At 46.5% G+C, this 27,843-nt stretch overlaps 1 protein-coding gene and 1 non-coding gene across 3 annotated transcripts; one reads left to right on the forward strand and one right to left on the reverse strand.

Moving 5' to 3' along the window:
• Positions 1–307: 307 nt before the first annotated feature.
• On the forward strand, positions 308–21,243 carry C15H9orf152 (chromosome 15 C9orf152 homolog). Of its 2 annotated transcripts, XM_005581104.5 has the most exons (4): positions 308–1,119; positions 7,018–7,367; positions 16,843–16,925; positions 17,070–21,243. In XM_005581104.5, the coding sequence occupies exons 1-4, from the start codon at positions 927–929 to the stop codon at positions 17,083–17,085; spliced, it is 642 nt and encodes a 213-aa protein (XP_005581161.3). In that variant the 5' UTR covers positions 308–926; the 3' UTR covers positions 17,086–21,243. The 2 variants fall into 2 exon arrangements, with proteins under 2 accessions (XP_005581161.3, XP_005581159.3); XM_005581102.5 differs by lacking the exons at positions 16,843–16,925; positions 17,070–21,243 and having other exon boundaries at positions 7,018–8,878.
• TRNAQ-UUG (transfer RNA glutamine (anticodon UUG)) lies at positions 9,482–9,555 on the reverse strand. Its single transcript has one exon. It is a non-coding gene; the product is annotated as a tRNA-Gln (tRNA).
• Positions 21,244–27,843: the final 6,600 nt, after the last annotated feature.

Here is a 27,843-nt window from a genome sequence, read left to right on the forward strand (position 1 = left end):
CCTAACTTACGACGGTTGGAAAATGCTGAGACGGCAGAGGCTACACCAAATGTCCAAGGGGCGGGGCTGGCCAGAGGCCAAGATTTCCCTGGGTTTTGTCCCATGGCTGGCTTTGGGGCTGGATTTTCACCTGGGGTGTGTGTTGGGGTCTGAGTGGAGATCTTGGGGAGATCTTTGCTACTGGGTTTCTTTAGGGTGTGGCCGCGGGGCACACATCCAGAAGCACTGGCCTTGTGAAGCTCCCGAGAGTGTTGTTTGAACTACTGCAAACCCAACCAGCAGGTTTGCTGAAAAGTCGCCACGTTCCAGTCCAAAATGTGTGAGCCAAGAGGGTGCTTAGCATTCCCCAGGCCCAGTCCCAGCTCTGTCAAGAAATGGGAGACTTCACCGTAGCACTGGGAATTGGATTCTAAACTTTAGGATCAAGCAATGAAAGGACCTGGAGTAAGATACCTTCTTGACCTCCCTGAAGGGCTCTGAGCAGCTGAGCTTGCCTTTCTCTTTGCTCCCCCAGTTCTCCCCTTACTTCTCAGTCTCCTACTCCCCATCACTCCTTTCCTTGCCTCCTCCTGCCTGTCTCCTTCTTCCTCCCTTTCTTCTCTCACCCCATTAATCCCCCCTTGTCACTATCACCTCCTCCCTCCAGTCTTTCCCCCTTCGCTGCCCCTTCTTTCCTCCGACCTTTCCTTCTCTTACTGCCCCTGTCTCCCACCTTTCTCCTCCCCCCCATATCTCCCTCTCCCTACCTCCTCCTCCTGTTCATCTTTCTCCTTCCCCCTTATTTTTCTATCTCCTTCCTCAGTCCCACTCCCCTTTCCACCCTTCTTTTGCCCGTCACTTCTCCTTCTCCCTCATTGCCCCCTCCCTCTCTCCTCCTCCCCGGGTCCTGCCCCACTCAGCTCTGTTTGCTTTTCTCCCGGATCCGGATGGAGGGGTTGCCCTGCCCATGCCCAGCCCTGCCCCACTTCTGGCAGCTTGGATCTCGCTTCATGGCTGAGGGCTCCAGGACTCAGGCCCCTGGGAAAGGGCCCCCACTCAGCATCCACTTCCTGCGAGCCCAGTATGAAGGCTTGAAGAGGCAGCAGAGGACCCAGGCCCACCTCCTGGTGCTTCCGAAAGGTAGGAATGGACAGGGGCTGGGGAAGGAGAGACTGACCGTGGGAGGACTGAGTGGCAGAGCCGCAGGGAGGCAGAGCCAGGGCTTTGCCAGCCCTCCCTCCCAGTGGGGAAGAGCAAGGGAGGCGGGCTCAGGGCAGCTCTGCTCAGCTGTCCCACCTGCTAAGGGAGCCAGGGGCCTCAGCCAAGCACCTGGCTGCCAGCACTGTTCCTGGCCTCTGCTCTGATGTTCTGATCTTGCTAGACTGGTCAGCCTGGAGGCTTGGCCCCCCTGCTAGCTCAGGTATGGTGATAGGAGCTCTGCTTCCTGGCTGGGTCTAACTAAGGCACCTCCTACAGACCAGAGAAATTCACTCTGGCGGTAGAAGACATGGCGTTCCCAACAGCCTGGGAACTGTCTGGGCCAGAGGACGCCTAGGGCTCAGAGACCCATGAGGCATCCCAGGTTCATCCAGCCTCAAACATTAGGCAAGGAGGTGTGATTGGACACAGAAATCCCCTACCCCACTCATGGGGAGAAACCTCCTCCCTTTGGGAACTCAGATTTCATTCCAGGAGGAAGTTAGAGGCACAGGGCTCAGAAACCAAGGGCTTGTCAAATCCCAGCCCTTCCTCCTCTAACAGAGGAACAGGTTGAGGGAGAAGGGAAGATGCCCTGAAAGGTCAAAGCTGGGCTCTGTGGGATTCTGTGGTTATTTGTAGAGTTCAGCAGACTCTTTGGGCTGCCCTTTGCCAGTACAGACTGGGCAAAAATCAGGGGCCAGAGGGACCTCTCTGTCTAAGGCAGGAAGTGTGCTGCCTTCTGGGAACAAAAGTGGCACCTCTGAGCTGAAGGAGCCCATCTCCCATTACCTGGGCTGTTGCCAACCAATGGGATCCTGCCCATTCCTGGCAGGAGTGAACTGGCACAGCCAGTCACCATCTCTGCAGGGCATAAACTGAAATGTTCCTAAAGCTCTATCCCACCCTGGAGGGTGTTTATTCATTCAGTTATTCAACAAACATTTATTAATTTAAATCCCTTCAAAAGGAAACACCATGCTTAATACACCTGCAATTCAGACTTACAAATCTAATTGCTTAGTGGGGGTGATCCAAAGACATCTCAAATTCAACACGCCCCCAGAGAATTCACTATCCCCTGTGCTCATCCTTTCTCCTGCTCTTGGTAACTCAGTGCCCCCTTTCCCATCGTTACCAGGTGCTAAATTATGGTTCATGCAAGGAGTGCCCAGGTGTGGTTTTCTCCAAGAAGACTTCTGACTTCCCGGCTACATCAGGGTCATTCAGGGCACTTTCAGCAGTTTGCAGTTCCACCTTTTTTTTTTTTTTTTTTTTTTGACACAGATTCTCACTCTGTCGCCCAGGCTGGAGTGCAGTGTGGTGCAATCTCGGCTCACTGAAACCTCTGCCTCCCAGGTTCAAGCAATTATCTCTGCCTCAGCCTCCTGAGTAGCTGGATTACAGGCACCTGCCACCACGCCCAGTTAATTTTTATATTTTTTTTAGTAGAGATGGGGTTGATGGCCATGTTGGCCAGGCTGGTCTTGAACTCCTGACCTCAGGTGATCCGCCCACCTCAGCCTTCAAAGGTGCTGGGCGTGAGCCACCATGCTCGGCTGAGTTTCACATTCTTTATCTAACTGTGAGAGGCAGCATACTGTATAATGGAGTGGTCACGTACTGGGTCTTGGAGCACAGCCTGAGTTTGAGTTCCAGTTCTGCCATTTACTTAATATGCAGCTTTAAACAAGTTACGTAAATTTTCTGGGGCTCAGTTTCCTCACCTGTCAATTGGGAATAACTGTAGTACCCAAATCATAGGGTTATTGCAGGAATCAAATGAATTAATATGTATAAAACTCATCAAGGCTTTATGCACTGATTGACTGAGGACAAGATCAAATATGTCACATGCATCTGAGTAGGAAGGCCATTGGAAACACTGGCACTGAATGTGAAGGAGCAGGTAATTCTCCAGGGAAAAATCAGGGTAAGGTGACAAAAATAAGGTGAAAATGACACTAAGGAGGCAAAAGAGCAATTAATTGTCCCCTATACTTTAGCAACAGGATAGATGGTGATATGTTTCCTTGAGAATACAGGAGAAAAGGTTTTTAATAGAGAGAAATTAACTTGTTTTTGAATATACTGCATTGGAGATAGTTGCCTGTAGACCTTCCATCCAGCCTGGATCTCAGTCGGGCTGGAGATCTAGATTTGGGGTCATTCATCTATAGATGGTAGCTGAAGCCATGGGCATGGATAAAATTGTGGCAAATCCATGTGTAAATTAATAAGAAACTGGGATGAAAGTTAGAGTTCTGGAATACTCAAATATTTAAGGAACAAGAGGAAGAAATGAAGCCAGGGAAGATGGAGAGAGCAGTCAAAATTTGAGGAGAGGGATATCATTCAGCCATAAAAAGGAAAGAAATTCTGCCATACACTACAACATGGATAAAACTTGAGGACATTATGCTGAGTAAAGTCAGTCAGTCCCAAAAAGACAAATACTGTATAATCCTATTTACATGAGTAAATGGGAGTAGTCATATATAGAGAGACAGAAAGAAAGCAGAATGGTGGTTGCCAGAGGCTGGGGCACGGGGAAGTGGGGTGTTATTGTTTAATGCTTATAGAGTGTCAGTTAGGGAAGCTGAAGAGTTCTGGAGATTGGGTCCACAATAACGTGAATGTACTGAACACTACTAAACTGTACACTTAAAAATGGTTAAGATGGTACATTTTATGCTCTATATATTTTACCACAATTAAACATATTTTAAGTGGTAGAAGAAAATCAAGAGCAATTAATGTCATGAAGCCAAGTTGGTAGAGGGATTTTAGAGGACCATGATCCTCAGTGCCTATTGCAGCAGAGAGACCCAGGAAGACAGAGTGAGCATTGAGATTGGGCTCCTGCGAAAGCTAGAAGTCAATGTCTCAAGACATTGGTTTGCATTTAGAAGCTCAGAAATTCTAGGAGCTGATCGATGAAAGGAAGGGCTCCAAAATTAGCTTTCTTCGCCCCGTCTTAGCATTATGCGATGGATCCAGGTTCTGGAAATTCAGTTACAAGTAGCAGTGTGCCTTCCCTGATGCAACGTAAGTTCTCAGGGGAACTTGAGCTACTCTCAGAAGTCTGTGGAGCCCCAATTACCCCCAGTGATTGATGTCCAAAAGGAATATGCTTTTGTCGCAGTCAGACACTGTGTGACTCGCTTTATGTAGAAAAAGGGATTAGGGTCGGGACTTATATCTGGGCTGGATGTTTTATATTACATTTCATTGAACATTCCTAGCAGCCCTGTAAGGTAGCTCCCTTTTTAAGATCTCCATTTTATAGATGAGGAAATGGAGGCCTAGGGTCTCCTAGTGAGTCAGTGGTGAACTCAGGACCAGACCTCATGTCTGCCTGACTCTGGCTTGATGAGAGCAGCTCCACCAAAGGTCTCAGGCAGTTAGGATGAATTTTGATTCTTCTTTCCTCCCTGAGTCTCCCTACCACTCTCTTCGTTATTCTCTCCACCCACTTCCTCCATCCCCACTGAAGAGAGAAATCAAGGAGGGGCTCAAAATATCCCTTCTCCAATTTGTATCTCCTAGCGAAGTGAATCAAGGATGAAGAATGAAGAAAGTATTATAGATAACGAGTACATTTCCTTCATCGCCAGTCCCTAACTGACCAAAACCAAAACAAAACAGATAAAAAACATGATACAAAATTTCCCTGTACTCTTCAGGCAATTACCCTAATTCTCTTTCTCTTGTACAGTGAAGAGCAGGCACCATCCCAAGATGTGGAGGGTACTGCCACAGAAGGCTCATGGTGATTCTCAGCAGAGGCTGCTTTGGGGTGGGATCCCTGTGTACCTCCCAGCCGAACTCTTTCCTTTCCTCTGAACCGCAGGCTGGGACTGACAGTTGAACAAGACTGTCCACCTTCAGTCCTTTCCTTCTAAACTCGTGATGGGAGAGGATACCAGTTTCTAGGTTCTCTCATTGTGCCTCCCTCCTTCCTTGTTCTCAAATAAGTACATAACAGGTTGGATATTTATAAAAGTTTCCTTCGGCCGGGTGCAGCGACTCATGCCTGCAATCCAAGCACTTTGGGAGGCTGAGGCAGATGGATCACAAGGTCAGGAGATCGAGACCATCCTGGCTAACACAGTGAAACCTCGTCTCTACTAAAAATACAAAAAAAAAAAAAAAAAAATTAGCCAGGTGTGGTGGCGGGCACCTGTAGACCCAGCTACTCAGGAGGCTGAGGCAGGAGAATCGCTTGAACCCAGGAGGCGGAGGGCGGAGGGTGCAGTGAGCCGAGATTGCACCACTGCACTTCAGCCTGGGCAACAGAGCAAGACTCTGTCTCAAAAATAAAATAAAATAAAATAAAACAAAACAAAACAAAAGTGTTTCCTTCATTTCATGCTGGAAAATAATACTAAGGAACTAATGCAGTTACAAAGCCGAAACAAATCTTGAGAGCCTCACACTAGAGTTAATGTTGACAGGACAGTAGTTGTTGGCTGAGATGGCTGCAGCTGGTCTTCTGTTTCTTTTGGATCCCTGGAATTGGAGCTCAGGGGCTTCCTTCTGACTTTATTCTTCCGACATCGTCTCCCCACTCTTGCTCTGTCACCTCCAGGGTCTTCTGTGATAACAGGTGATGGGACAGACAAGTGAACCTAAATGACACTTTTGAGGAGCTCCAAACTGGTCACACACTTGCTTTCTATAAGGCAAATGCTTTTCAGTCATTCCAACCCCTGTCACTGCCACCAAGAGTTAACAATGAACTATCATATTCCACTAGGTGGTTTAAAGAAAAGTCCCCAAGAAAAAAAAGAGACATTGGTCTGCCTCTTCCACCTAAAGCCAGTTCTGAGGAGCAGTAAATGCTGCAGATGTCTTCCCAGAGCAGTGCCTGTGGACTAGAAGGATAATGTTTCGTTCTCTAAAAGGAGCTGCTTCAAAACACAACTCCTCCCTCTTTTGCCTTGGGTTGTAAACCCACTATCAGAATCCCAGGACACAGCCCGGTGCAGTGGCTCACGCCTGTAATCCCAACACTTTGGGAGGCTGAAGCGGGCAGATCACTTGAGGCCAGGGGTTCAAAACCAGCCTGGCCAACATGGTGAAAATCACATCTCTACTAAAAATACAAAAATTAGTCAGACAGGGTGGCGGGTGCCTGTAATCCCAGCTACTTGGGAGGCTGAGGCAGGAGAATCGCTTGAACCCAGGAGGTGGAGGTTGCACCACTGCACTCCAGCCTGGGCAATGGAGTGAGACTCCGTCCCAAACAAAGAAAAACAAAACAAAAAAAAGAATCCCAGAATACAAAACCCCATAAGTTAAGAATAATGTTTTCCACTGGTGAGCATATGTGAACCCAAATGTGTGTGAGTCTATGTGTGCTCTTTGCCTTTCTTTTAGCCCCAAATGCTAGTTTCCTATCTCCTCCCAGAGTTCCCTCCTTCACTTCAGTGTTTGGCCCTCTGTTATGCCTGAGATTTTCCAGGCATTATAAATATGCATTTTTGTCTCTCTACTCAACTAGGACACACCCAGGAAGGTATGGGTTTTGTCTCAATGTTCATTGCTGTATTCCTAGGACCTGGAATAAATAATGCCTGGCCCATATTAAGTGCTCAATAAATATGTGCCGAACGAATGAATAATTGTGTGTGTGTGAATATATATGGGTGAGGTGTGAAAGGGCATGTGTGTGAGCATACAAGTGAGACCCTGTGTATGTACACATGTACACACATGCAATGTACCAGGAACCTTCTGGGGATGGCCTTCCTTCAGCTTGAAAGTAATGAGACCCCCTAAGTGAGAGATGCCCCTGTCCCTTCCAGTGATGACCCTGCTGGTGCTTTCTCTTTTCAGGAGGAAACGCGCCTGCTCCTGCGGAATCGATAGTCAATGCTGTTTGGATTAACAAGGAGAGAAGGAGCTCACTGTCCCTGGAAGAGGCAGATTCCAAGGTGGACGGGAGGCTGGAGGAGGCTGCCCAGGGCTGTCTTCAGGCCCCCGAGTCTCCGTGGCACACGCACCTGGAGATGCATCATTTGGTTCAAACCTTCCCCCAGGACACCAGTCATCAAGTACATCATAGGGGCAAGCTTGTGGAATCTGACCAAAGGCTCCCTCCTGAAGGAGACACACACTTGTTTGAAGCCAATCAGATGATTCAGCAAGCAACCGGAATCCCAGAGGCTGCCCAGCTTCCATGCCAGGTGGGCAATACCCAAACAAAGGCAGTGGAATCTGGCTTAAAATTCAGCACTCAATGTCCTCTTTCCATAAAGAACCCACACAGGTCTGGCAAACCAGCTTACTATCCATTTCCCCGGAGGAAATCTCCCAGGATCTCCCAAGCTGCCCGGAACCTGGGCTTATATGGCTCACCCTGAAGCTTTCTATTCTGCCAGATGTCTTGACCTTGAGGCCACCTATGGCCTCATGGAAGAACCAATGAGGCAGAGCCACAACTAGGTCTCTAGCTATGAGCAAGAACTGTACTAACCCAATTATAGGAATTGTGGGAGATGAACTTCACAGTGGTAACATGGGTTTACCCTTCAATAAGAAACTTCCCAGGCCAAGTGGCCCACAGTTTAGGATAAAGAGGACTGTCTGGTCAGTGCAGCCCCATTCTGACATTGATATGAGGTCCTGGCTATCCATTCCTTGGGGAAGACCAGTAAGACATCTGTTCCATCGCTGGAACTGGAGAATTTTGAAACATAAACCAGGGACTTTAGCCAATAGAATGCCTTAGCAATGCCCCGGGGTCAATGGGTATGGGCATTCTTGTTTTCAATGTCTTCTGATGATTTCTCACATATTCTGGAGAAGACCAGCTCTGAGAATTCAGACGCTTCTTCTGGTGGCTGTGTCTGGGGGGCCATCTCACTTAGAAGTCACAACACTCATTGGCAGTGATCACATCATTTCAATTTGGGCTTCCCAAAGTATGGTTACCCTGTATGAAGGTCAGATCAATGCTACCTACCATTTTGTGTCTTTAAGGAGTCTTTAGAAAGGGCTGATCATCTGTCACTGCTCACTGAGACATGTACATTCCAACATCATCACAGATTTATCTCCTTCCTTCCTTCTCTCCCTCCCTCCTTCTGTCTCTCCCTCCGTTCCTTCCTTCCTTCTTTCCTTCCTCTCTTCCTTCCTATTTCTCTCTCTCTCTGCAAGTTAATTTCTTATTAAAAACTGCCACTCATTGAAGATATATAATGATGGGATCCTGAACAAAAAGAGGCAAAGAAATTCTCCTGCTTGAAAAATATGCATTTCCTAGAGACTGCCTCCTGTTTAGTCCAACTTGGATCACTCAGATCCTTCCTGGGATCAAATACATATTTTTAAACGTAAGACAAAGCAAACCAGGTGTTACTTGGGTGATAGGAAAAAAAGCTTGTCTTTCCTGATTAATGTTTAGCTTTAGTAATGCTATTTAAACACACCTAAGGTGCCTTTCCCTCATCTCAGGTGCTTTCTCTGTAAAGTTTCACCCCCACCTTTCTTTTCTCCCCATGGCCATCCAGTCTTGCCCATCTACAACCAGAGTTGTTAACTAGCAGTGTCATTACCTGTCAAAAACATGTAGGTGCCTCCTTGAACCACCCAGAAATCCACTCCAATTTGGGGATTGTCATTCCTTTTGTGAATAATTAATACAATTCAGTTGTTTTTAAAATATTCTAATAAAAAAGGACATTTTCTCAAAAAACTTTGTCCTTTGTTTTTGTTTTTAAAGAAGTATCCCACAAGAAATGTATCTTTCTGTAGGTTTGCTTTTGTTTCCTGTTTTTGGAGATGGAGTCTCGCTCTGTTGCCCAGGATAGAGTGCAGTGGTGCAATCTCGGCTCACTGCAAACTCTGCCTCCCGGGTTCAAGCCATTCTCTTGCCTCAGCCTCCCAAGTAGCTGGGATTACGGGCATGCACCACTACCCCAGCTAATTTTTTGTATTTTTAGTAGAAACGGGATTTCACCATGTTGGCCAGGCTGGTCTCGGACTCCTGACCTCCCTCGGGTGATCTGCCTGCCTTGGCCTCCAAAAGCGCTGGGATTACAGGTGAGAGCCACCGCACCCGGCCAGTAATTACATCTTTTTTTTTTTTTCTCCTGCCTCAGCCTCCCGTGTAGCTGGGATTACAGGCATGCACCACCATGCTCGGCTAATTTGTATTTTTAGTAGAGATGGAATTTCTCCATGTTGGCCAGGCTGGCCTCGAACTCCCGACCTCAATCCGCCCTCCTCGGCCTCCCAAAGCACTGGGATTACAGGCATGAGACACCGCGCCCAGCAAAAAGTAGAAATAACCCCTCCATGACCATGGCAGTGACTCAAACCTGCAATCTTCTGATCCAAAGTCAGATGCCTTACCCATTAGGCCACACAGCCACTGGCTGGTCAAGTCTTTGTTCAAAATGCCAAGAGCCTGGGATGGTCTCCACCGATAACATTAGCAAAAGAAGGTTTTCCTCTTCTCTTCCTAAGGTAGAAAAAAACCAGCTCACATTGTAAGTCCTGCATCAGGCAGGCCACCTTTAACTAGGGTTCCCCCAGGCTTCCATTTCCCAGTGAGGACTCCCCATGTGGCTGCCTGGTACGCACCATGCTTCAGTCTCCCCTAGTAGGAGGAGGACTGATCAGGCTCCAGTCTGGGCACTGCTGTTGGCAGAGGTGTGACCTTTATTAGATGAATTAAAGTCAGAGATTTCAGAGCCAAATCTCAGAGCCACAGATTTACCAGTTTAAGTGAAGGAGATAATCTTCCCTGGGGTGGTGAGGAACGTGGAGGACAGACGTTTTCCCTAAGCTAGAAACAGAAAAGGTTTTTTCCAAGAACAGCTACCAATTCAGCTGGGTCTAACAGCTTCTTCCTCACTAGGGGATAGGCTGCCCTCACACTATCTCAGTCGGATTCCCTAACTTTTCAGTCACTCCCTGACATTGAAGCCGTTCATTTCAGTTGGTAAAACTTGGAACCGTTCAAATGTCAAAGTTCATCTCATAGTCAAGTCAGAGTCTACCAAGCTCCACCTCCTCCCAGCACAGCCTTGACTGATGCCTTTAAGGCTGGAGGGAGCGACTCATTCCCACATTCTTCTTTCTCTGTTTACACAGATTTTTGACAAGGGGATAGGAAGGATGGAGAAGAAGCACAGATAGCCCTTTACGTGGCTGGCCATGGCGTAGTTTTGGTCTCTTCCCTTGGCCATTTACGCTGGCCTGGCTTGTCATCTATAGGTTTGGTATGGATACGTGGTGGCCCCAATGGGCTCCTGCTGAGGAGGGACTTATCCCAAGCAGCCCGCTAGCTTGGGGGGGGGGGGGGGTGGTCCCTTGGGAAGATGGTTATGCCTGGTCAAGCTGCCTCCACCCCATTGCATCAGGAGACCATTCTTTTTACCCTTTGCCCCAAGTTCATCTACCTCTGCTAGCCCAGCTCAGCCTGTAGACTCATAGGCAGCAGGCATGTTCTGCACCTGTGCGAGGTGATCATCCCTGCACCTTCTCTTTCTGGCCATTCTATACTCTTCTGTTTCCACTGAAGTCTCTCCTTTCTCCTGACCAGTCATCTAGTGGGAGGGTAATGTGTCAGTCTTCATTCTTGCAGACACTACTTTATTTATTTATTTATTTTTGAGGTGGAGTTTTGCTCTTGTTCCCGAGGCCGGAGTGCAATGGCACTATCGTGGCTCACTGCAACCTCCGACTCCTGGGTTCAAGCGATTCTCCTGCCTCAGCCACCCGAGTGACTGGGATTACAGGTGCACGCCACCATGCCCGGCTACTTTTCATATTTTCAGTAGAGACAGAGTTTTGCCATGTTGGTCAGGCTGGTCTTGAACTCCTGACCTCAGGTGATCACCTGCCTTGGCCTCCCAAAATCCTGGGATTACAGGTGTGACCCACCTCTCCAGGCCGACAGTACCATCTTTAAAAGAAAGGTTCTGCTGGGTGCAGTGGCTCATGCCTGCAATCCCAGCACTTCGGGGGGCCAAGGCAGGTGGATCACCTGAGGTTAGGAGTTCGAGACCAGCCTGACCAATATGGTGAAACCCTGTCTCTACCAAAAATACAAAAATTAGCCGGGCTTAGTTGCTTGTGCCTGTAATCCCAGCTACTCAGGAGGCTGAGGCGAGGAGAATCACTTGAACCTGGGAGGCGGAGGTTGTGGTGAGTCAAGATCCTGCCACTGCACTCCAGCCTGGGTGACAGAGCGAGACTCTGTCTCAACAAAAAAAAGAAATGTTCTTTGCCCTCCCTCTTTCCCTTTTGGCTTTGAGAAGAATAGTCAGGTGGGGTGTGTGTGTATGTGTGTTTTTCTTTTTTTCTTTTTCTTTTTTTTGAGACAGAGTTTCACTCTGTTACCCAGGCTGGAGTGCAGTGGTGCGATCACAGCTCACTGCAGCCTCAACCTCCCAGGCTCAGGCAATCCTCCCACCTCAGCTTCCTGAGTAGCTGGAACTATCCGTGCATGCCACCACGCCCAGCTAATGTTTGTATTTTTTGTAGAGACAGGGTCTCATTATGTTGCCCAGACTGGTCTCGAACTCCTTAGCTCAAGTGATCCACCTGTCTCAGCCTCTTAAAGAGCTGAGATTACGGGCGTGAGCCGTAGCATCCGGCCTTAGTCAGGTGTTTAATTCCATGGAGAGGAGAAGAGGGAATTAGCTCCATACAAACACTGAATGTCCCTATTGTGGCTCAGAAAACAGTGCCCCCAAGAGAAGGCCTCAGAAGCAAAAGGTTTTCTCTGACCTTCTCCTGCCCTCCTGTCTCTCAGTGCCATTCTCCCCCCGGGCTAGCCATAGATACTAGAATGCCTCTTCCCTAAGGTGGGTCATAGAAAGCAGAACCCTGCCCTGGTATGGTGGCTCACACCTGTAATCCCAGCACTTTGGGAGGCTGAGGTAGGTGGATCACCTGAGGTCAGGAGTTTGAGCAGCCTGGCCAGCATGGTGATAACCCCATCCCAACTAAAAATACAAAAAATACAAAACTCCAGCCACTTTCTAAGTCCAGAAGTTCTTTCCTGGGCCTTTGAAATTTTTTTTTTTTTTTTTTTCCCTCAGTGGCGCAATCTTGGCTCACCGCAACCTCTGCCTCCTCCCAGGTTCAAGCGATTCTCCTGCCTCAGCCTCTTGAGTAGCTGGGACTACAGGCACGCGCCACCACGCCTGGCTAATTTTTGTATTAGTAGAGACGGGGTTTCACCATGTTGGCCAGGCTGGTCTTGAATTCCTGGCCTCGTGATCAGCCCACCCTGGCCTCCCAAAGTGCGGGTATTACAGGTATGAGCCACCATGCCCGGCTATTTCCTGGGCATCTTGATTCCAGGCAGGATATGTAGAGAAAATATTGCAACTTGCCTGTAGCTGTCTCCTCGCCCTCCCTCTAGGCACTCAGTCTCCTGGGGAGATACCAACTTAAGACCCTACCTTAGGAAAGGACTTATTCCAAGGTCCCTGCTCACTCACAAACTAGGACTTCCTTAGTACCTCTGTGTGCACATGTGTGTAGGGAGGAAGATTCTCCACAGTGGCCAAGGGGGAGGTTGGTGGGGATGAGTAGAGAGAAGGGAACTAAGAAGTCCAGCTCAGGCCGGGCACGGTGGCTCAAGCCTGTAATCCCAGCACTTTGGGAGGCCGAGGCGGGTGGATCACGAGGTCAGGAGATCGAGACCATCCTGGCTAACACGGTGAAACTCCGTCTCTACTAAAAAAATACAAAAAAATTAGTTGGACGTGGTGGCGGGCGCCTGTAGTCCCAGCTACTCTGGAGGCTGAGGCAGGAGAATGGCGTGAACCTGGGAAGCGGAGCTTGCAGTGAGCTGAGATCTGGCCACCGCACTCCAGCCTGGGCGACAGAGCGAGACTCCGTCCCCCCCGCAAAAAAAAAAAAAAAAAAAAAATCCAGCTCCTTCCGTCCTTGGGGGAGCTAGAGTCAAACTCCCTCAGAATGTCACACCCATCTAGGACATGTCCCCATAGTGGTGGGAGAAACTGCCTCAGAGAGGAGTTGGGTCATGGCCCTAGTTAATACTGTGAAAGGAAAATTAAAACTCAGGACCTCAAATCACTCTGCCAGAAGGAAAAAAAAAAAAAAAAATGCTAAAAGCTGAGTCATACATGAAACTGCCTTTCCTTTTGTTCCTAAACAGATAGCTACAGATAAAATGTTAAATATCTCCACAGGCAACTACTCTGCTTTCACCTTATCTTATGTAAACACTGATTTACTCTTTGTGAGACAAATCCATAATTGACTATTCCCCTACCTAGTCCTTTTCCCTTGCAATTTGTGGATTTCCAGACCCTCCCTCTTTCCCCTCCAGCTGCTCTTCCCCTTTAAATAGTGAAGTCCTGGGAGTCATCTTTGGAGAAAGGCACAGACCACACAGACTGTGTCTGTGATTCCGTATTTTTCCTTCTGGGCATATCCTTAACCTTGGAAAAATTAACTCATAAATTGTTTCAGACCTGTCTCAGAGCAATACTTTATGTCTGGTCCCTGTTTTGAACTTTCATATTTGAAAAACATTAATTTTTACTTGGTTTTCTTGGGTTTTGAGAGAAGCATCTGAAATTCTTTTAGTCCGGAAAAATTATAAATCTTCTCCAGCGGCACCTCCCGCCTCAGGTTCTTCCTGAGAGGATGCTTCTTCTGTTCATCTTATTTGTTTAAAAATCCCTGCACCCCAGCTTGTGAGTAGGGTGCCCCATATTGAAGGTAAAAATTCTAGCAAGGTGATATCACTTGCTTAAGGTAGCACAGCTAGCAAATTGCACAAGGAAACAGCAAACTCAGGCAGCCACAAGCCACATACCAGAGCCTAAACTCTTTTTTACTATTATTATTATTGTTGAGACGGAGTCTTGCTCTGGTTTGTGGCCCAGGCTGGAGTGCAGTGGTAAGATCTTGGCTCACTGCAACTTCCTCCTCCCAGGTTCAAGCGATTCTCCTGCCTCAGCCTCCTGAGTAACTGAGATTACATGTATGAGCTACCACGCTCGGCTAATTTTTGTATTTTTAGTAGAGACGGGGTTTCACCATGTTGGCTAGCTGGTCTCAGACTCCTGACCTCAGGTGATCCGCCTGCCTCAGCTTCCCAAAGTGCTGGGATTATAGGTGTGAACCACTGCACCCAGCCTTTCTTTCTTTCTTTCTTTTTTTTTTTTCAGAGTCTAAACTCTTAACAATGTTAAACTATCTCCTCCTGACTCCTTCCCTTCACTTATTTTTATAACATCATAGCTGGGAAATCTACCCTCCAAATATTTTTGAATTGAAACTGCCAATGGTAAAATTGCTGCTTCTAACTGGAGGCTAGAAAGAATCCTAAGACTTTTCCTAAATTCTTCTTCATAAAACCTCACCTTTCCCCAGCCTTTCAGGTGCTGGTTGACCCTCCACATTCTTCACAAACATTCTTTCAGGTCACTTCCTTATTGAGAAAGACTCAGTCATGACTTCCAGCATTTTCTGTCTGCATGTAAATTCTGAAAGCTTTCGCCAGCTGTGATTGTGTTTCTCCCACAGCTAATGAACAACACACTTCCTAGAAACAGAAAGTTCAAGGAACTGAACTTGTAATATTTTTTCTTGGCCTTGTGTTTGTAACAATTACATTAAATTTCCCCCTCCGATTCCATCCAATAAGATGATACAACCACTGAAGTTGCCTTCCGTCTCTTCCCAGTAATTAACTATGATTTATTCTGTGTTATTAATCCTTGTATTTCCCCTCTTCCTGCTTGCTGATAACTCTCCCACCCTGTGTGAATCCACCCCCTGAATTCCTCAAATCCAGGATCATAATTAAGACTTGGTAGCGTACCAGCCCCTGAGCCCTGGCTGAGAAATAGGAGAAGGAGGAAAAAGCTAGTCGTGGCAAACGCTGTGTCTTCTGCCAACCCAAACCCCAGGTGTTTTTAAGGGGGGCTGAACTGGCTCTCAAAATCAGTATCAGCCCCAGATCCAGATTAGCACATTTTCTCCCAATGCAGGAACTGCTTCTCTTTACAAGAAATACAAGTGTGCCAGGCATGGTGGTTCACACCTGTAATCCCAGTATTTTGGGAGGCAGAGGCAGGCGGATCACCTGAAGTCAGGAGTTCGAGACCAGCCTAGCAAACATGGTGAAACACCGTCACTACTAAAAATACAAAATTAGCCGGGTATGGTGGTGTGTACCTGTAATCCCAGCTACTAGGGAGGCTAATGCAAGAAAATAGCTTGAACCTGAGAGGTGGAGGTTACAGTGGGCCAAGATCTTGCCACTGCACTCCAGCCTGGGCAACAGAGTGGGACTCCACCTCAAAAAAAAAAAAAAAAAAAAAAAAGGAAATGCAGGTGCTCTTGTGGTGGGAGGGTTCTGAGAGCAAGACCTGTCTCTCTCTTGCCATGGGTCCCTTTCTCTGCCAGTTTCAGAATCCACTTGCTGGATTCTCCTCCAAGACTGGAGGAGCCTTACTCTCCTTTGAAAGCATTGCTCACGATACCAGTGGCTGCACTCACAACCTGAGGACTGCGGGGATGCCCCTGCCCAAATCCCAGGATCCTCTCTACTGAGCATTGCCACAAATTAACAAGATCAATGAGAAGACCCCGACCAGTCAGGCACACTGCCAGTCCCCAAAGGGTACGTGTGCAGAGGAAATACGTGGCAAAACCCTGATGAGTCGAGCCAGATTTAGATGGCCTACAAGGCCTCTTTTTGTTTTACTAACCTTGGGCCCAGACCAAGGTGGCCTTATGCTCTGAGACGGTGTTTCTCAACAGTGATTGCACAAGAGAATCATCAGGAAGCTTGGAAAATATTCAATTAAATGACAATCTCTGAAGTAGGGCTTGAGCATTGGCATTCTTTGTTTCTGTTGATCAAGGCATAAACTATGTAAAGTGTGGGAAGTATGCTAATCTTGAATATAGCTTATGTATTAGCTATTATGTATTATGTATGTATTAGTCCATTTTCATACTGCTATGAAGAAATACCCAAGATGGGTAATTTATAAAGAAAAAGAGGTTTAATAGACTCACAGTACCATATGGCTGGGGAGGCCTCACAATCATGGCAAAAGGTAAAGGAAGAGCAAAGGCACATCTTACATGGCAGTAGGCAAGACAGCAAGTGGAGGGGAACTGCCCTTTATAAAACCATCAGATATCATGAGACTTACTTACTATCACGAGAACAGCACAAGAAAAACCCGCCCCCATGATTTAATTACCTCCCACTGGCTCCCTTCCATGACACATGCGGATTATGGGAGCTACAATTCAAGATGAGATTTGGGGCTGGGCATGGTGGTTCACAGCTGTAATCCCAGCACTTTGGGAGGCCAAGGCAGGCAGATCACTTGAGATCAGGAATTCAAGACCAGCCTGGCCAACATGGTGAAACCCTGTCTCTACTAAAAATACAAAAATTAGCCAGGTGTGGTGGCCTATACCTGTAGTCCCAGCTACTCAGGAGGCTGGGGCAGGAGAATTGCTTGAACCCTGGAGGCAGAGGTTGCAGTGCACCGAGATCATGCCACTGCACTCCAGCCTGGGCAACAGAGTGATACAGTAAGACTCCACCTAAAAAAAAAAAAAAAAGTTGACATTTGGGTGAGGACACAGTCAAACCATGTCTATGCCTATATCTACATCTATATCTGCTTATTTTCACAGATACAGATACCTACACACCTGTGTGACACAGATCAAGATATACATTTTGAGAATTCTAGAAAATCACCTTCAATCTCTTCCCGGTAATTAACCACAATTTATTTTTCCATTCTCCTGTTTCTACTTTTTGCCGTATGCATACAGCAAGCATTTTTCATTTTACACATCCTTTCGTGGACATTTGCTTCTATTTCTCTTTAAATCTCCCTACCCCTCTTTTTTTACAGATACCTGTCTGGGTGAGCTGGTTTCAAGCATGGGTATTTTTTGAAAGCTCCCCCTGGTGATTCTAGAATTCTAAGATTCAGCATTGAGACCCACTGCCTTAGGACCACACTGATTATAAACAGAGGTACAAATTTGCTCGATGGATAGAGGCTTCTCTGTGAGGCTGAGCACAGAATTGTGGGAATCTTCATGTCCCTCCTTCTTTGGGTGCCACTCTTATATTCCACTTGAGTTCCCATGATCGGGAGAAGGGGTTGGCGAGGGTCCTATAGGGGAGGCAGCCCCATGCGTATTTTATCACACCAGCTCTGTGAGTAGAAGGCAAGGAAGTCACCCAGATGAGGCTCTGAAAAAGACTGTAGGCCAGAAGATCCTTTTTGTCCCTCCTACCAACAGGTAGGTCCTGATAAGAGGCCCTGCTGTATCCTTGAGAACCATCTCAGAGGACCCTCTTTTGAGATGCAGCTTCCTCATCCCAAAGCTTTGGAAAACCCTGAGCTTCCTCACTAGGGCAGACCTGTCTGCCTTTCATCATTACATGGAACCAGAAGTGTGCTGATGACTTCCTGTCTTGGAGTTTCTCTAATTTCAGCATTATTCTTGAGATGAACTGGAAGTCATATGAAGATCAGAGAGGACTCAGTGATTATAACGAGGCAGGCTTCAGGGCGAGGGCCTGGAATGATTTGGGCAAGAAACTCCTGAAAAACCTCTCTCAGGTATTTAGCCAGAGGTGAGGAGGGTGGGCAAAGAGTTATTTTCAGGGTATTTTTCAGACACTTTGAAAATGTTAGGGTGGTTAATTTCAGAGTGATTTTGAATCCCAACAAATCTCCTATGTCTCACTCAGTGGTTCTAAAGTGTATTCTGCAAGCCAGCAGCATCGGGGTCACCTGGAAATATGTCCAAAATGAAAATTATTTGGCCACACCCAGCCCTGTTGACTCAGAAACTCAAGAGGGAAGGGCCAGCAGTCTGTTGTAGCAAGCCCTCCATAGGATTCTGATGCACACTCAACTTTGAGAACCACTATTTGTGATAAGAGTCTACCCCCTGCCTTAATGGGTGATCAGTATGGAGAAGTCACATTTGGTAGATTTCCCCTTGTAAACTTTTTTTTTTTTTTTTTTTTTTTTGAGTAAAAAAATTAGCATCCCAAGCGTTTGGACAGAGACACAGAGAATTGCTTACTAGTTTCGGGGAGATTAGGACATTTTTGCAAGATAAGTAACTTTCAGCTCCATGTTCCTATCCAGCCTACAGAATGTCCATTCTGTTAGTCTCTGCTGACAGGGGAAAGGAGGTGGCAGAGTAAAAGATTCACTCCCTACCTGTCCCCATAGGAAGGGCATAGAATGTCTCACCCTTTGCTGCAGTAGCCTCCAGGCCTAGGGCTGTGAAGCAACCTTGTGTTTGCTTGCTGAGTTCCGGCTGGAGCGCATGATGCGGAAGTAAACAGAGTTTACACACAAAGAGAGAACATGTACTCAGTGTCTCTGCATGCCAGACTCTGGTACAAAAGCAACAGATATGGAGAAAGTCACGAGCTTTGTTCTTAAGGAGGGTAAGTAACAAAAGTTTAACCACTTGGAACAGGTACAACTTCTGGGATACGTCTGAGTCAGTTCAGGCTGCCATAATTGAATACCATAGACTGGGAAGCTTATAAACAGAATAAATGTTTCTGAAAGTTCTAGAGGCTGGGGAGTGTTAAGATCAATGCACTGGTAAATTCGGTGTCTAATGGGGGCCTGCTTCCTGTTCATAGACGGCCATCTTCTGGCTGTGTCCTCATATGATGGAAGGAGGAAGAGATCTCTCTGCGGTCCCTTTTTAATTTTATTTATTATTTTCTGAGGTCTCTTCTATAAGAACACTAATGCCATTCATGAGGGCTCCATCCTTGTGACCCAGTCACCTCCCAAATACCCCATCTCCTAATATCACCAGATTGGGGTTCAGGATTTCAACATATGAATTTTGGGGTATGCAAACATTTACTCCATAACAGGAGATAATTAATTATCAACAACTTCATTTTTACCTTCCAAGGCCTTGGATGAAATTCAAGGCTGGGTGTGTCACTCACAGAAATGAAAACAACTCGTTCCAGTTCAGAACTTAATAAGTCCTGTCCAGCACAAGTTTAAAAACAAAAAAGCCTTCCAGCGTCTTTCTGAGGAGCTCTGGGCTGCACGTCTGCAGTGAGGAAGAATGGGAAGCTTGGGTAACTGCTCTCCCAACTTGAGCTTCTAGCTCTCATTCCAAGTTACTTAGAGAAGTTTCTGTCCTCTCCAGGGTTGGGAGTGTACAATAACTGGGAGGGAGGTGGGGTAGGACCTTACCTGAGTAATACTGTCATGAGATACATGGTTTTGGAAATTCACCCTCTGGCGGATGGGATCCTCCCCGGGCATGGGAGGAGGCACTTCTGCTTTTCCTGGTTGCTTAGAATCCATCTGCAACTCCTCTGCATGCAGGAGCCAACCTCCAGCTTGGTTGTGCTCTTGTTCCGTACCTCACCTCTCCAAGGCAGTGGTTGTAACCAGGATTAATAAAACCTTACACCATCCCTCTTAAATGTGAAGTCCCTCTCTGCTCCATGGGTCCCACGCATGCTTTGTGCTCACAATCTCAGGAGAGGAGGCCAACCTCGAGCAGCCATTAGGGACACCATCCGCTACGACCTGGAGCCCTTTGGAGCTCTCAGGTGTATCATGTTCTCCAATTTACAAGGAACAAATAAAAGCCGCTTGAGGGGCCCCTTTGAAGCCGCTTTCCCACAGCTTGAAATGAGGCAGGCATCCCCTACTACTCCCTCTTTATGGGTATAGGACTCTCAGCTGACTGACAGTTCTCGCCAACAACCTTCTAATTGCCAACCGCTGATGCGGGTGAGCTTGAAAATTATGTATGAAGTTAAACAGAAAATTACCGTATGACCTCACAATTCCATTCCTAGGTATACACCCAAAAGAATGGAAAAAAGGAACTCAAACAAGCACATGTAGACCCATGTTTTCAGCACTGTTCACGATAGCCAAACGGTGGAAACAACCCAAGTGCCCACCAACAGATGCACAGAGAAACAAAATGTGGTCTATCAGTCTGATAGAATATGATTCAGCCATCAACAGGAATGAAGGACTGATTCATGTAACAACATGGATGAACCTTGAAAGCATTATGCTAGGAGAAAGAAGCTCATTCACAAAAGGGCACATATTGTAGGATTCTATTTATATGCAATGTCCACAATAGGCAAATTCATAGACAGAAAGCAGCTTAGGGGTTGCCAGAAGCTGGAAATGAGGGGAATGCAGAGTGATCAATTAAAGGACACAGGATTTCTGTCTGGGGTAATGGGAAGGTTTTGGAACTAGAGCTGGTGGTTGTATAACATTGTGAATGTACTGAATTGCCTGCTTTACAATGGTCAATGTTATGTGAATTTCCTCTTAATAATTTATTACTTTTTTTTTGTTTGTCTGTTTTTTGAGACAGTCTTGCTCTGTTGCCCAGGCTAGAGTGCAATGGCGTGATCTCCGCGGACTGCAATCTCCGCCTCCTCAGTTCAAGCAATTCTCCTGCCTCAGCCTCCCGAGTAGCTGGGATTACAGGTGCCCGCCAACGCACCCAGCTAATTTTTGTATTTTTACAGAAATACAGAGATGGGTATCACCACGTTGGGCAGGCTGGTCTCGATCTCCTGACCTCGGGTGATCCACCTACCTCGGCCTCCCAAAGTGCTGGGATTACAGGCGTGAGCCACCTCCCCCGGCCAAGTTATTACTTTTTTTAAAGTTATGTATGCTTGCCCAGCAAGCCCTCTGGCCCCTCTGACCTCTCCTCCTGAATCTTTCTGTCCCATCCACATGGCTCTGTCCCAGGTGCTCATCCCATTTTTCATCTGCATTCCTCCTTGGAGAGGTGGTCCATGGTGCTACCTCTCATGCCTACGCAGGTGATTCCCTGGGGAATATCCTACCCTGCTCACTCTCTTGAAGCCCAGGACCCATTTTAAATGGGTTCCTGGAATGCTATGCTTTAACGTGCACCCCTTGCACCAAATTCACTCCTACTTTTTTGCTCCCCAAACTGATTCTTCTCCACTTTTGATGTAGGCTCAGATGGAACTGGATTAAGCCTGCCAATAATAAAGCTTCCAAGAAAGGGTCTGATGTCAGAAGATTATTCATACTTGCCTCAACCTGCCCAGCACTCACTTTCCTCTGGCTGCCTGGAGTGAGCTTTGTGCTGTGACACCTCACACACAGGTAGAAAAGATAACCTGAATTATATTTGGTGACGTTTATGGAGTCCAGAGAGTTATAGTAGAAAACCCTCATCATACCCTTATAATGAGCCTGTACCTTTCCAGTGTACCAGACTGATGGCCAAGGACCAAGTATATCACTTAGTGGTCTGGGTGACATATGAGTATTCAGGTGTATCAAGAAGAATATGTGCATTAATTACACATTAATTACCTTAAGTGTTATACTTAAGGTGCTGGGTTTATACTCAGACAGCTTTATTACAGGTAAAGGGTACAATACTGCAACTGCAAGAGAGAGAAGAGTATCAAAAGGGATCTGGAGATCTCAGGCACAGCTTCTTTGTCTTCCCATTGTGAGTCACACACAACATGCTTGGTTTATAGGTCTCAGACACCATCAGTGTTCACACAAAGAATCCGAGAACTGGAAACCCAGGTCTACTTGTAGTGAGGGTCTCTTCTAGTGAGCTGGTCCCCTAGCCCATTTCAGCTACATGGCCAGCCTTAAAGGTCAAAACCCCCCAGGCTTCACCAACATCAGATACATATAATAATTATTATGATTACTAAACATTGCAGGTAGACTGGTACATCCTTTCGGGAAACTACTCATGAACCCATGGTTAAAACACGTTGTTTATCTTTAGTGAATGCATTTCATAGTTTTAGCTAAGGTCACTATCATGCACTAGACAGCTCTGGAGATAAGCACGCAGTCAATCCAGACCAGCTGAAATGAACCCAGACTAAACCACATGGCAAACGTGTTGGACAGTCACAGCCATTTTCTTCAGGTCAGTCTGCAAGGCTTGCAAACTCAGAATTAGAGAAACTGCTACAAGTACATATACCCGCATGACCCTGAGAGGCTCTGAAAATCCCTCCTTATCTGCCCTGGAGTGAGACATAGGTAATGTGGCCAAGGGACATCTGAACATAGTCACTTTATTTTTACATGTATTTTTATGTGTCTGTGATGGAGCCTTCTTAAGCACAAGAACACTGCTCCCATGAGATGCAGGATTTGTGGGTTGTGAGCATTCAGATGATAATGGTGTCTGGTGTGCATTACCCTTTGTGTTACCATACAGAGGATCTCCTGATCAACCCAGAGGCCTTTCCAGGATTAATGGGCAGTTCATCTGTGTTTCTCCCATCTGTCCTTGGAGCTATTCTCCTCATAGCTTTTGCTGTTATAACTATGGGAAGGAATAAACTAGGTGCGGACTGAATAATGAGGGAAGATGTGCACCCTTAATCAACTTCTTTTTTTTTTTTTTTTTTTTTGAGACGGAGTCTCGCTGTGTCGCCCAGGCTGGAGTGCAGTGGCCGGATCTCAGCTCACTGCAAGCTCCGCCTCCCGGGCTTACGCCATTCTCCTGCCTCAGCCTCCCGAGTAGCTGGGACTACAGGCGCCCGCCACCTCACCTGGCTAGTTTTTTGCATTTTTTAGTAGAGACGGGGTTTCACCGTATTAGCCAGGATGGTCTCGATCTTCTGACCTCGTGATCCGCCCGTCTCGGCCTCCCAAAGTGCTGGGATTACAGGCTTGAGCCACCGCGCCTGGCCCCTTAATCAACTTCTAACAGCTTATACCTTGCACTTAGTTTGAGTCGTTCTTTTGCCAGCATCTATGGTAGCAGCAGGAACCCTGGCATGGCTGTTCCCTAATCTTCAGAAGTTGGTCAGCTGTCTGTCTCAATCAAGGCAAGGAAGTTAGAGCTACTGGGGATTCAGGGAATGGAACCACCTGTATTTTCAGTAAATGCTTTACTGTACCTTACAGTTTTCGTAAGGCTGGACCATGCCTATGACAACAAGGTCCTGTGGGTAACAGAGCAACAGGGTGGAAAGAACTTGAGCCTCTAAATGACTGCTTAGAACAAATCCGCCTTCAGACCTCAAATGCTCCTCTTGGGCTATAATGTGAGAGAGATACTTCTATCTTCTTTCAGCCACTGAATTATTTACTGGGTCTCTTTGTTGGCTGTTTAGCTTTACCCTACCCAATATAGAAATGGGCACCTCAGTACTGGGGTGATTCCGTAAAATGTGTGTGTGTGTGTTTGTGTGTGTGTACTTGTGAACAGCAGGAGGTCAGCAAACAGACACTGCAACTGCAAGGCGGGGAGCTGGAGATTGTTCTCATGACAGGCCAGAATATTTGCAAAACTCAGTAGACATTTGTGATAACTTAGAAGGCAGGCCACATGCCTATGTGCTCTCCAGGCAGCAGCTGGGAAGAGCCAGAATTTTAGCATGTGTTCGCTCTTAGGGACAGTGGGTGCCTTTATTTATTTTTTTTTTTTTTGGAGATGGAGTCTTGCTCTGTCGTCCAGGTTGGAGTGCAGTGGTGTGATCTCGGCTCGCTGCAAGCTCTGCCTCCTAGGTTCACGCCATTCTCCTGCCTTAGCCTCCCAAGTAGCTGGGACTACAGGCGCCCACAGCCATGCCCAGCTATTTGTTTTTTTGTTTGTTTGTTTGTTTTTTGTAATTTAGTAGAGAGGGGGTATCACTGTGTTGCCCAGGCTGGTCTCAAACTCCTGAGCTCAGGCAATCCGCCCGCCTCAGCCTCCCAAAGTGCTAGGATTACAGGCATGAGCCACCGCCCCCGGCCCAGTGGGTGCTTTTATCAGACACTGTCAGCACCCCACCCTTATCCCCATGCCTGAGCCACTTCATTGTACACAGCCTAATTTCCAACTCAGTTGTACCATCTCCCTTCTTGACGCTGGTCTGTGCTGAAGGTAGGCGCCACTGGTCTGAGACAAAGCAGACCTGGCCCAGGACCAAGAATAGGAGTTTGTTTGCTATTGAATGAAGTTGATGAGAGGGAAAGTTTAAGAGCACAGGCTTTGGCTCTGACTGCCCAGGTTTGGATCTCTCCTTTCATGCAAGTTAATCAAACTCTCTGAGTGAGTTTCTTCCTTTGTAAAATGGAGGTGAAACTAGCTTTATGTATCTCAAAGGAGTGTTGTAAGAATTTAATGGGATAATCCATAGCAGATGCACAGCACAGTGCCTAGTTCAGAGCTAGCCCTTAAGAAAGATGAGCCATGATTGATGGAAGCATGCAGGTATCCTCTGTCATCTGGCGACAAGGTCAGTTTTCTATTTAAATGTGTGTAAGTGCCACATTTGATCTACAGATGGGACTGCACACACTGGGGTGTTCATTGCAGTGTTTTGGGAATGCCTATTCGTACATCTCATGGATTCCTGGTTAGTGTGAAGGGTAAGAAAAGTCCTCCTGGCCTCCTAGGCAAGTTCCTGCTATAGAAGCTGCTTTTACTTTAGGGACCACTGCCACCTCCTGGTCACATTCTATACTTGCAGGTAAAGGTGAGCATCTTGAGTCAATTGAAAACATTGAAAGTAGTGTGAGGAACCCTTTCCATTATCTTTAAGTACCTGTAGATTTTAATTCATTAAAGAGGGATTGTAGCCACCTGGGTTTGAAGCCAGCATTTTCCCTGAGACTTTCAATAATTTTGATTTGATCTTTAACCCTTTCCATGATCAATGAAGGAGCTTCTGCCACCTTCATGCTTATCTTGGTAAGTGCCTAAATTTCTCCTTTAGAGCTCCTGGAACCTTGTGATCCTCTACTAATGAGTTCTGAAACCCTTCTCGTTTTTACTAAACATCTTATCACCTAGCAGTCTCTCTCATGTCCAGAAGAATACATAATTATATGAATCCCATAGTGAGTGGAAAAATTAAAAGTATGCTAAGACAGTGCAGGTTCTCACTGGATGGCCTATTTAATAGTTAAGGAAATGCAGGTGTGAAAACATTGCCTGACCTCACACCTGCTATGTTCCCAAATTCCCAGTGCTAAGAGAGAACTTAACATACTTCCCTAATTCCAGTTGAAACCATCCTAAGAATCCCCCTTTTAAATTTGTTCTTTATATTCATAGAACGTGACACATAGTAGGCACTCAAATAAGTATCCCTAAATGTAGGAATTTAGAAAGAATGAACTCTAAGTACATCTGTATCAACCTCTCACCAAACACTTTGCATATGACATATGGTTCAATTCTCATGGCAACTTTGTAAGTCAGAAATCTGATCTAAAATAAGCAAACTGTCAACAATTCCACGGAAAACGTGTCAGGGCCCTAATTTGAGTTCCTTGCCTGAACACAAATGTTGAACCCTTGTAAGAAAAGATATCGACCCTCTAGCAGGGGCAGAAAAATTAAAGTTGGGATCCAAATCTGGCCTGCCACTTGCTTTTGTACATCCTGAAGGGATTTTACTTTTTGTTGCTGTTGTTGTTTTGGGTTTTTTTTTTTTGAGACAGAGTCTCATTCTGTCACCCAGGCTGGAGTGCAGTGGTGTGATCTTGGCTCACTGCAATCTCTGCCTCCCAGGTTCAAGCAATTCTCCTGCCTCAGCCTCCCGAGTAGCTGGGACTACTACTACAGGTGCCCTCCAACACGCCTGGCTATTTTCAGTAGAAGTGGGGTTTCACCTGTGGTCAGGCTGGTCTCGAACTCCTGACCTCAGGTGATCCGGTGCCTCAGCCTCCCAAAGTGCTGTACCCAGTCCGATTTTACATTTTTTAATGTTTGACAGAGATCAAAGAAATAAATTTTGTGACTTGTGAAAATTATATAAAATAAAAATTTTTATTTATTTATTTATTTATTTATTTTTGAGACGGAGTCTCGCTCTGCCGCCCAGGCAGGAGTGCAGTGGCCGGATCTCAGCTCACTGCAAGCTCCGCCTCCCGGGTTCACGCCATTCTCCTGCCTCAGCCTCCCGAGTAGTTAGGACTACAGGCGCCCGCCACCGCGCCCGGCTAGTTTTTTGTATTTTTTAGTAGAGACGGGGTTTCACCGTGTTAGCCAGGATGGTCTCGATCTCCTGACCTCGTGATCCGCCCGTCTCGGCCTCCCAAAGTGCTGGGATTACAGGCTTGAGCCACCGCGCCCGGCCTATAAAATAAAAATTTTAATGTTCATAAATACAGTTTTACTGGAACTCATCCACACTAGTTCATTTCTATATTGTCTGTGGCCACTTTCAGGTGACAGTGGCAGAATTGGGTGGCTGTATGACCCACAAAGGCTAAAATATTCACTATCTGACCCTTTACTAAAAAGCTTTACAAAAAAAAAAAAATAGAATGAACCCAGCTGATCACATAAACACTTGCTCTGTGTTGTTCCTAACCAGTTTTGGGTCAAAAGATATAGAGATTTGAAAACACTTTTGCAAAGATTATGACAGTGAGAGAAATCTAGCATGGCTGGCTCCAGCTTGCCTCTAGCCTCACAGGCTAGCTGTCATCACTCATTCCTGGGTGTAGGCCAACCTAACCATGGGAAGAATTTAGTTTATAGTTTAAAGCAAGGATGATAATAGCCCTTCCCTAAACTAAACCATCTTTGTAAAACTAATGAAAGTCCACAAGATTAGGATTATGAGAGGGGCCTGAATTCTGCTACGATAAAGGTGTGGTTAAATGATAACCAGCTGTTAGGTCCAGGGTCAGTTTCCAGCCCATGCTGAGGTCCAAAGGGAGTTCATGGATCAATGGCAGATAGCTGAAAGAATATTTGGGGGGCCGTAGGTAGGTGAAATACAGCTTTATTCAGCATCTCTCTCATCAGCAGCTCTCTTACAATGTCTGCTCTGTCTTGGCTGCTTGCTCTGGCAGGTCCCATGCACAGCTGCATGGCCAGCTCTCCCTTCAGGGTCAGCAGCTTAACTCTTTCTCTCTCTGGGAACAAGCAAGTTGAGTGGTGTCCTGGCTCTCCTCTGTCCATCTGCAAAGACAACTTTGACTCTCTCTCTTTCTTGGGGTGAGAGCATCTGTACAGTGTCAGCAGGGCAGTTATACTTTTTACAGTCAATAGTGGCATACAGCCAAGTGATGGCCTTCCCATATTATGGCTACATAGCTGCATTTACATTATAACAAGCGGAGTTATGCACCTGCACTACAAACTCGCTGAGTCACGCAGAATGTAAACATCCTACCTTGGCCTATCCTTGACCAAAGCACATCCATTAACTTATACCAGCCATTGTTCTGGAAGCCACAAGATCTGTAACTTCTCCAATCACTCCCATAAGTAACATCACTTTTGTGGAACCTAAGATTGGCCTTTGAGATGTTTTTCAGACTTTTGCATTTCTGGCAACCGACTAACTCTACCCGGATCCATGTGTCTTGTGACTCAATAGGTCCTATGGCCCCCACCCAGAGGTGAACTCAGTGCACAAGGACCATTTTCCACATCCCTATGATTTCATCCTCAACCAATCAACATTCCCCATTTCCTAGCCCCCTGTCCACCGAACTATCCTTGAAAAACCCAAGCCTTTGGGGAGACTGATTTGAGTAATAACTCTGTCTGCTGCATGGCCAGCCTTGCATTAATTAAACTCTTCCTTTACTGCAATACCATGGTCTCAGCGAAATATTTTTTTCTCTGCGTTGGGCAGGAAGAATGTGTTAGGCAATTACAGATTCT

Source organism: Macaca fascicularis, chromosome 15 (assembly GCF_037993035.2).
Source record: "Macaca fascicularis isolate 582-1 chromosome 15, T2T-MFA8v1.1".
NCBI lineage: Eukaryota > Metazoa > Chordata > Mammalia > Primates > Cercopithecidae > Macaca > Macaca fascicularis.

Bases quoted from the DNA above. Each gene is read 5' to 3' on its own strand.
- C15H9orf152 (XM_005581102.5), top strand. From the start codon at position 927: ATGGAGGGGTTGCCCTGCCCATGCCCAGCCCTGCCCCACTTCTGGCAG. The intron at 1,120-7,017 runs GTAGGAATGGAC...TTCTCTTTTCAG, and splicing joins CCTCCTGGTGCTTCCGAAAG to GAGGAAACGCGCCTGCTCCT.